Genomic DNA, 10496 nt, shown 5'->3' on the forward strand with positions numbered 1-10496 from the left:
GGCACTAATAACATGAGTGGACAAGAATACACACTCACACGTACACAGGAGGGTAACAACCCGTCATTCACTGGCAGAAAACACATGTGTTTCCGTTAATTAGCCATCAGGTTTCCTTTTCTCTCTGTCACTCTTTCATTTTCAGTACTGAAACCATCTGAAAGAATCATGATTATTCTGTTACGCAAGTCACAAATACATCAATTAAGCATGTGAAGACAGAAAACAGAACATAATGTTAAAGTTAGGATTGTTAAACGGAAAAAAAGGTTAATTAATCAAGACACTGAAAAGGGAAAGGGAAAAAAATTGTGCAAAAAGCTGGTGTATATATCAGGCTCTAGCGTGCATTCATATGTTTGGGACCACACACACCTTGTGTGTAGTGGTCCATGCTATGGTGGCGCTGACTGCAGGAAACACCTGTAGTGAACTAAAAGGACCTGATTCAGACAGCCATTTAAAACCATCATCAATTCTGTTTGCTCACTTCCTCTGGGACCGCAAGTGTCAACTAGGCATGTACAGTAGACACTGGGTTTTTGAAAAAAAGACAAGCACAGAAAACCTACGAACACTGCTTCCTATAAATAATGAGTCAGTGTATTTTTGCACTTCCAACATCAGAAGACACAACAAAGTGGACAAAGGAGGAAAAAAAGCAAAGGACATTTAGAGAAAGGACAGCCAGAGAAACAAGGGGTAAGCAGACCTGAAAAATAAAACATCAGATTAAGCAAAAGACCCTATTTCAATTAGGTTCAAGTATAATTTCCTGTAAAAAATTTTATTTGCATATCAATTTTCTTGAATGTTGGCTAGTATTTGGAAGGAAAACTAACTGATTGATGAAACTGATGATAAAATCTGAATCTTTAGATGGTATTATGTAGTAAATGGAAGATTAGTGGAAAAATCTATGTTAATATTTTGCAGCAACACTGTCTATCACACATAACGACGACAGTAAATCATCTGGATGCAGTGGCCCACCTAAGGATCAGACAAGCACAAGGAAAAAAAAAAAACGTTGAGGATGGTTTGTGAGGATTCAAAATGTGACAGGATGTTGCAGTGTATTGAGCCTTCTGTCACTAAGTGACTTAGATGTTGCAGCTAACCTTTCCTGATAGAGATTAGAATTAAAGTTTTCCCAAATTGACCTCCTCTCTTTCCTTAATATTATATATTTGATACCATATTTCACTTCTAAAGCTGACTGCTTATGTTCACAAATATGTGCTTCTTAACAGGAAAGTCACAAATGAAGGCATTTGACATGTTTACATTTTTGTGAAATTGTTCGTTTTACTGTCATACCCACCAAACACAGTTACCATTTACTGGTATCTGCCTGGTGATAATTTCCTACCCTGGATTTTGGCCTAAAGCAGGAAGCAGATGGATACAAACCGCATTTAATCCCAATCATCTGGGACAGGAGCTCATTGTGTGTGTACGTGTGCGCATATTCACAGTGGCGACCTATGTGACTTTGCACTTCCCTTATACTCAGCCCCTAACTGTAGTTAAGGGTAGGTTTTTATGCATTTAATGATATCAATACAATTGTGATGATTCCCAACGGAAGATATTTTCTACCTTCTGGAGTGACCTCTCATGTCCACCTAAAGGACTAAAGCTTGTTGGATGTTGTGTCCTTGTTTGTATCCATGAATGTGTGTAAGATGACACAATTATGCATCCATTGCTTTTTTTTTTATTGTTCGAGTATGTGACTGGCTTATGTTGCTCAATAATATTCTTTGGCCTTGTTGACAGGTCAGCTAGTTTTCATTTTAAGGCCACACAAACACTACAGCTATGTTGTCTTTTCTGAGAAACACCCACCTCAAAGGGAAAATAGTTGATTTCTGAGTAAAGTCAAAGGAGGAGGGCGAATAAAATTGGGAAGTCATGCTACAGTAACATGAGGCAAGCTTACAGTGATTGCCACTCTCTCTCTCTCACACACACACAGAGAAACATCAACCACCCCCTGCAGTGCAGTGCAAACACACAGCATTCTCCTCATTATTAGCCAGCGATGGAAAGTTGTGAAAAACACAACCATCAAGGCAACGGCAACCCCCCCCACAAAAGTATTTTCTGACACATTGGTGCAACAGATTATTTTCAATTCAACCAGACTGATGAAAATGTTACTTAAAATTTGTTTAGCTGATACAAAACCATGTCATAAACAGTAGCACTGGATTTCAACATGTGGGCTAGCAAATGGCCAGTTCATGACAGAGACACCACACGAAGCAAACTGTAACACACAAAGAAATTGAATACATTTCAAAGTGAAATACAAACTAAAGCTCTGGACATCACAATTTTCCAAAAAGAAGAAGAAGAGTTTTGCTTGCCAGAGGCACTCCAGCTCACTTTCAACACAATAACTGACTGATTAGTCTGAAATTGAGACCCTAGAATTCCGTGCATACCAGGGGTGGTGCATTATTTCACCAAATGAAGGATCACATAATGTGCTCTCTTTCAAACCGATTACCTGAGAGAAAAGGAAGCCATTTTTTCATACTTCATATAGTTCTATACACTATTGAGTGTAAAAATAAATGCATGCTGTGGTCAAGCCATTTCCTCATAATAACCTTTTATAATTAATATAAGTTTGACACTAATCACTTGTGTGATCATGTGCATCATCTACCTGCACACAACACTTCTCTCCTTTATTCTCTCACTTCTCTCTGCAATGTTTCCAAATAATTTCATCCATTTTTTTTTTTTAAATGCACCTCACAAACACAGATGAGGTGTGTCGGTTTGAGGTGTGTCAATATCATGTGCTTGGGGCTTAGAAGTGTGTGCAGATACTTAACGTACATGCGCGTGCACATAAACAGAGGAGGGGAAGCCCCCTGGTGACAGTGGAAAATGTTTAGATGCACAAGCACAAACCCACAAGAACACACACTAACACACACACATTTGGCAATGTCACATCTCATTTTCTTGCCTCCCCTCTGAGTGTTTTATGTCTGTCTGACAGGACATATGTTAGAAAGGTTTGTGTTTGCACTTTTTGCTTTCTTTGATGTCCTGCTTGGGAGGAGTCAACATGATAACATGGTGCTGAAACAAACACACACTGATGACAATCTATCTAAACCCAATCTTCTTCACTACAGTAATGGGCCCAAGTGCAGCTTCACATGCATTCGTGCCAGTGTACTGTATTTTGAAACGATATCACATCTGTTGCATTGACTTAGGTATAGCACACCTCAGAGGTACCAGATAGTAATGTAGTAATAGATACATAGTAATGTATTTCATTTTGTTCTTGGGCTGTGTGTGTGAATTATTTCTTGTCTTTATATTATGCTCTTATAACACCCTGTTTGCCAAACTGAAACAGTTTGTAGCAACATTTGTTGAGCCTGTGAAATTATTTTTACACCTTTATGACACTAAGTGCCTCCTCCCTATCTCGTATGCAGCCTACGATATACAGGCATCTGTTAATTTGCAGATATCCATTCATGTGCCACATGAAGGCACTTGGCGCATGCACAGAATTTGTTCTGAGCTCCTAGTTCAACAACAACTAAGGATTATGCATGAGTTAAAGTTCACATGAATGTAAAGGTACTACTAAGGTGCCAGGCTTTTGAGATCCACTGCAACTGGGGCTTACCCTGCAAAAAAAATGCATGTGAGGCATTTTGCATTAATGTTGCTGTGAAGGCATGTTTCTTTCAGGCAGAATGGTGGCCTGCTACTTACAGAAGGTTTCCTATAACACAGAGGTCACTAGCTCAATCCGTCTAGCTAATATGTCCATCAGCAGCTGTGCGTTCAATCCACCTTGCCTTGAGCTAACCTCTATATTTCTACCACCTCATTCACTGTCCTAAAAGTAACACTGATTGCAGAATGTATAGAACGATATCATAAAAACAACAACAACCAAAGTCTGTGTTGTCATCATTAGCTTGAAAGTCTGTGTCAAATACCAGCACTTTCTTTGCCCACAGGAAGTGACAGATCAACAATAAAAATGCGAAAAAAGTGAGCACTCTGCCCCTACTATGAAGAAAGCCAGATTTGTGAGTCAGCAATATCAAACTTTGGACACACTTTGTCACACCAGGAAAAGGTTCTGACAAAAATTTCTCAATTAATTCTGTTTATTTATAAAGTGAGTTGTTGCAATCAGAAGATTTACTTATGGGAATAAGATAAAAGCAGAAGAGGCTTTTCTTACACTTAATTCTTCTGGTTTCTTGTTCTGGTATTGTAAAATGTTTATCTTATAACAATTTTAACGTCTAGAGAAAAAAATGATACATCAATGAAGGCTTAATTTATTAATTTGTATCAGGTTATAGTTGTATAAATGTTTATGGGCATTTTTAACTTTTGGATGAATTACTTTGAAAACTTTAATACTTCAGCTATTTGTTTTCAACTTCTTTTTGATCAAATCTTTTTTCTTTATGTGTCTATAGTGTAGCTACTGTAAACTACTGTAGCTACTGTAAAGTGTCTCCCTTACATAAGCGTGCTAATAGCTGGTTTGGAAAGTCGTGGGCTGACAGAGTCAGTTGATAACCACCCTTGTGAAACAAGTAAGATTGCCATTGTTTGGTTTTACAGAACCACTGTCTGCATAGATGCTACACTTTTTGCAGAACCTGCGTCATGAGACAGAGTCCAGGACTCAACACTATAGATTTTGTCTTTCATCCTACTTGAATCCTTTTGGATTAAGGTGTCATCAGCAGACCAGGTTGGTTAGGAAGATGTGCGTGTGTCACTGTTCCTAAAACTTCTGTCTCTGATATTTGTATCCAGCAACATGCAAAGCTGGTTGGTTCAACTTTAGAATGTTCTCTGTCATATGTTCACCAGAAAAATGCAGAAAGACAAGGAAGGAATTGCAGGCACCTACTGACTATATTTCAGAGGGTATAGTTGCATGTTCTCTAGCTCTCCGATTACCATAGCAGCAGGATTGTGATTAAAACTTTACGTGTCTAACGCCTGGACTGCACATTTGTTTGGCTATGCACCACACAGGGGACCAAAATATTCTTGCCCTATATGCAGCAGTTTGTACATGTAATAAGCTCTGTTGATAGATGTCTTTCTATATGATTGCCAGCTAACTGAAGTGTACTAATTCTGTCAGCCAAACAGGGTCACAAGAACCTTCCTGCTGAGATCAAAAACTGAACCAGACAATATGACACTTCTCACTTTTGGGTGCAAGGGGTAAAAAAATGCAAGTATTCTATCAAAGAACTGAAAAAGGGTACTGAAAAAAAGCATATAATCTCTAACTCAGTGCCGAACAAAACACTGTAATTATGCCTATAAAACACATTCTATATATAAACAACAATAGGCAGTTAAAGTGGGCGTTATGTCAGGGTGTACTGGTGACTCAGTGAGCAGAGGAGCACACCCCATGCACATGCGGTATTGCTAGCAATTGAAAGCTTCATGTAAAGCTTACTTATGATGGCTGAGGCTGATGCATCTTGTTTGCTACACTGGCACTGTGCTTAATCAGACCAAGTTTGCTTGGCTACATGCTGGTGTGTCTGCTGAATAATTTAGATGAAACTAACCAACCGCAAGACGACGTTGTCAGGTAAAAGCAAATTTAGCTTGTAGCCTATATTTCCAGGAACACCATAAAGCTGACATTTACGCATGATGCATCAACTGAAATAATTCGCTTACTCTGAATACATGATGAAAGAAATAAAAGGCTTACGTTTATAGGAGTTGTTTTAAATTTAAGTTGTTGTCTGTAGGAATGTGTGAGATAGCCTAAAGGCTCAAAGTAAATGTTTGACATTGTAGAAATGTTTGGTGAGGAAATTTCAGGTTAGACAAGTTGTACAAGAGTAGTGTATAGATAGATCTATAAATCATTTCATTTTGTCCCAACAAATCTATGAACAGATATCAAAGAGTCAAGAATCATGCACAATAGTCAGCAGTGTCCTGCAAGATACAGAAAAAGGGGTTTCTAATTGAAATAATTTTTAGAAGCCCAAAAGGCTTCAGGGGTGTTTTGCTGGGAATACCAATAAAGGACACTCTTCTCTATCTCAACTTATTTTACAAGCTCCTAAGCATCCCATTGGTTCCGCAAGTCTGCTTCCAAACAGCAGAGAAGTGTTGCTATATTAGATAGCTTGTCGAGCCACAAATAGGGGTAAAGTGCCAGATGAAAAGTATGGTGGTGCTAAAAGAAGATGCTACATTCACCAAATTAATGAGAATTTTACAGCCCACAAAGATCAATTGCTCAAGTTTTACTTCTGATCAACTGCTGTGAAATAAACGGCATGTAGTTAAGCAGACAGCAGAGTATTTCCAGCTCACTTCAGCTGTCTCCCTCATTCATAAAGCACTTCCTCAGTCCTTTCTTACACAGTCAGAGCCTGTGGTAGTCTGGATTTTGTGCAACATCCGCCACCCCCTCCTCTGTTTCTGAAACACACTTGAAGGACAGGCCAGGGCAGGTCATCCACACAAACTTTGAAACAGAGATTCTATTCATTTTAAAATTTCTTAAATTAAATGCCCTGTCATATCATGCAGCTTTTATCCCAAGTGTGCCCAACAGTTGTTAAAGCTCCAGTTTTAATGCCAGGATAAAATGTTATGAAATGGAAAGAAAGAATGTTGCAAGCTCCAGCAAGCAGCTTGCATGAAGTAGAGAAGTAGGGAGAAGGGTGTGTGTGTGGAAGTGTAACCAAAAGAACTGTTCTAACATTGATTTGCTTCTTTTTGGAATAATCAAAGACTAATACAATAAAGGTTACTGGAACACTTTAATCCCCTTACACATAATGTTGTAGGTGTCCTAACCAGGTGCTACAATTGTCACCTCTTTCTTCCGAATCACTGTTGGATTAATTTAAACTTACACTTAACATACGTAAATGTATCCAGCAGTTAGCACAAGCATTTCTAATCAAAGTCAATAAACTAAAATGGCCACATAACGACACAAATGCCCATACAAATGTACTATTCACAATGTGGCTATTTCACTTATTCCACAAGCCTGGAAGAAGTCCTATTTTGAGTCCAGAGTTGCAACACAGTAACACCAAGTGATGTAGCAAAGGCCAGTGGTCATAAGGAGAAGTAAATATACAACAAATGTCCCCTTTCCATCTCCAAAGATCATTTCTATGTGTCTTCGATACTGTAAGTGTGCTCTGCACATTAATGTTTATTCAATTAACGTTATTATTATTATTACTACGGTGGAGAGAAGAATAATTTAACTATCCTAAAAAACAGGTTTAGTGCTACTATATCTGTTAACCATAAGTCCAGCTATTTATCGTCAAGCAAAGTTATTCTAACAATGCCATGTAAATAAAATTAGTCCAGGGCTGGAAAGTGGCGTGAACATGGCTTATTTCGTTGTTTCTGTCTTTATAGTAAAGAAGCAGGACCCGGTTGTGTGTCTGTGGTTTGGGAGACAATGCTAAGCCGCCATGTAAAGCCTGGAAATGGGAGGAAAAGGAAGAGGGCAGTGTGTCCGCCCCTGCTTCACCTCCTGGGGGATGTAGGGAACCAGGAGACGGGGAGGGGGGTGGAATATGGAGGGTCAGCATGGAGGAAAAGGTGGGCATTATGGAGGCTGAGAGGTCTGGCTGAAATAGAAAATGAGGTAAATGCTAGGTGTTTGCAATTTGGACCCACCATAAAGTCGCTGCCGAAGTTGTCTTCTCCTCTCTCCTTGTCACCGTCGCTCATGGCCTTCACCCCCTGGATAAACTTTCTCAAGATGCCGGTTTGGTCCATCTTTACGTCCCCTTATAACGTCTCCCGTTGTCGTTTCTTTAGAAAACACAACCTCCCAAAGTAGCAAGGGAGGGCAACACGTACAAATAAAACAAAACAAGAAAGGGACACAGGGTAAAGGGAGAGGGGAAATAAATAAAAATAAATAACGGATTCACGGATCCTCCAAGAGAGTCATCGTTGGTTCGCGACACCTTTTTTTATTATCGCCCCATGTTGTTTCACCCTTTGCTTCTTTCTTCTGGGCTGTTTTCACAACGACACCGGTTAGTCCCGAAGGAAAGCAGCAGCGGCCGGGTTTTCTGCTCCACAAACAACTTTACAGCCGTGTCCTAGCATAAGCTATAAGCAACTGGCTCCGTAGATATATAAAAAATAAAGCAAAAAGACAAAAACCTGCCCTGGTCAGTCTACCTACCCCTCCCTGTCTAGCTCGTTTGCCACATTCACACACACTGCTGCTCGTTATTCGCTACTGGGGAACATCCGGACTGGGCAAAGCCAGCGGAGAAAACAAACCCGCCTCTTCCAGGATACAGCGGTCTGTGATTGGACAGTCCACACTAGGAATCAGAATTTCATTTGCTGAAGCGAATGTAGCTCTACCAAAGAGACAGCACTGATTGGATAAAATGTGAATCTGTCGTTCTGACGCGAGAGCGATGCTAAAAATTACTGTAAAACAAACATTACCGAAATACTTTTACATTTTTGGCTTTGCTAGTGTTAACTGAAATTTTGTAGAAACGAAAATGGTTGTGTCCCTTCTGTTTTTTGTAACATCCACCAAGTTGTTTCATTTACAACTCTGCAAACACAATTTTGGATTTTCTGACATAATATATTTGAAGGCAAAGACCCTAATATTAGTATTATTGTAAATCTGGTGATTATTGTGCCAAGAGTTGTTTCATTCTCAAATGTGATTTTACTAAGTTATTATAGCGACATTATTTAAAACACAAAATGTATATTATTGTATTTCTTTTGTACACCTCTGTCTTTTAGGTTATTAAAATCCTTCATTTCTCCAACATTTAATGATTATTTCAAATTTTCTATCATTTTATGATTTGTTACAGTACATTAACATGTAGGCTACAATACGTTTTTGCCTTTGAGTGCTTAAATTTGTGAATTGCTTCATATTACTTGCAGTATTTCTAAGTATAAACAATAAATAAAAAATGATAATAATATTTCTATTCTATATTGACGACAGTTTATTTAATACTTCAATGTCTTTATACATAAATATGGAGGATTTTTATTTTCCTGTACTGTCCATAACTGAGTGTTCAAGCATTACCATAAACTGCATTTTGTGTTTTTTTTCCCCCACCTCTACATTAAATTATTTTACGCTGCTTAATCTTCTCACTGGTTTAAAATCTCAGTGAATAGCTCTGATAATCCTGTCTTGCAGACACACAGCCTGGATTTTAATCTAAATCACACACACTCAAATTGATGCACAAGGGTAGGTATACAATGTGTTACAGTAATGTGTTGCAATGCAATGCAAAAAACATACTTAATGTAGAACCTGAATTCAGCAAATCAAAGATTAAAAGATAGGGGTTGGTGTGTCATTATTGTGGGACTGAGAGGAGTATTCATTGTTGTTGTAGCAGCACTAGTGTTGAACCAATATAGTAGAAAAGTAGTTGAACTGGATTTTGTACTAACAGCAAAAAGGACTAGTAGTAGTTGTGTAACATGATTAGTATGTAGACATACTAATTTTGAGCATCCAGTTCATTTAAATTGATGTCAGTGACAAACTGAAAAAAAAAGAAAGGGCAACATTTGCAGAAAAAAGAAAATTATAAATTAGTATTCTAGGTGGTGATGTTGGTAGCTGGGAACTTATTCATGATTAACCGTCTTCCAATGAACATGCTCGCGGAGAGAAGGGGAATCGAGACACTTTGTTTTCCTTTAGTTCTAACAGCAACAACAAACAAACCCGTCTATTCAGTCTGAGTAAGAGGGAGAAGGAGAGGGGACGCTGTCACTGAGCCAACAAGCTCTTTACACACACAATCTGCTTTTTGTTGCTCTTGTCTTTAAGTTTATTTGCTTGTTAGCCCAGTAAATAATTTTTTGTTTTCTTAGCTCTCTTTTCCACATCTCACTAGCTCTCTATGTGTGTTTCTGTGGGACACAGTTGATTTCATGTCTGCTAATATAATCTTCATACTCTGTCTCACTCAGCTTTATTATAATATTTATGTCTCCTTGACTGACCTGACCCAAAGTCGGATTATCTTTGAAAGAATGGGAAGAGAAGCAGAGAGATTTTGCCATAGCATCATACAGTTTCGTATGAACAGGTGTGGGTTTACCTCTAAGCTTTTATTCTGACACACATGCAATGTGCAGGCCTGTGTAGAATGGGATTTACTGTAGTTACGAGGCCTGTGACTACTGATTATTTGTCTTTAAATGGGTTTTGTCCAACCAACAGTGCAAAACTCAACAATATTAACCATCACATTAACAAAGAAAAGCAGCAAATCCTCACATTACAAGCTGAGGCAGTGTTAAGAATTTTTACTGGTATGTTTCAGTGTGATCCTGATACTAAAATGTTCAGGCTGAAAACAGCTAATCATTACATACGCTTTCAAAGTTTCAAAATGCAACACATCATGGTCAAAGCATGATGTGTTTTGTTG

The 10496-nt window shown here is 38.5% G+C and overlaps 1 protein-coding gene across 12 annotated transcripts in view; it reads right to left on the bottom strand.

Annotated features, from left to right (window-relative positions):
• ptpn12 (protein tyrosine phosphatase non-receptor type 12) overlaps positions 1 to 8301 on the bottom strand; it is a 43322-nt gene extending 35021 nt beyond the window's left edge. For 6 of the 12 annotated variants that reach the window (XR_010912011.1, XR_010912010.1, XM_067490661.1 and 3 more), the window contains exon 1: positions 7714 to 8301. Coding sequence is in view for 9 of the 12 variants with exons in the window: in XM_067490661.1 (XP_067346762.1) it covers positions 7714 to 7815 (102 nt within the window). In the remaining 3 variants the exon portion in view is untranslated. The remainder of the gene's footprint in view (positions 1 to 7713) is intronic. The other 6 variants (XR_010912012.1, XM_067490664.1, XM_067490659.1 and 3 more) reach the window with 1 other exon arrangement.
• Positions 8302 to 10496: the final 2195 nt, after the last annotated feature.

The sequence above is a fragment of the Channa argus genome, chromosome 21, assembly GCF_033026475.1.
Source record: "Channa argus isolate prfri chromosome 21, Channa argus male v1.0, whole genome shotgun sequence".
In the NCBI taxonomy this organism is placed as follows: Eukaryota; Metazoa; Chordata; class Actinopteri; order Anabantiformes; family Channidae; genus Channa; species Channa argus.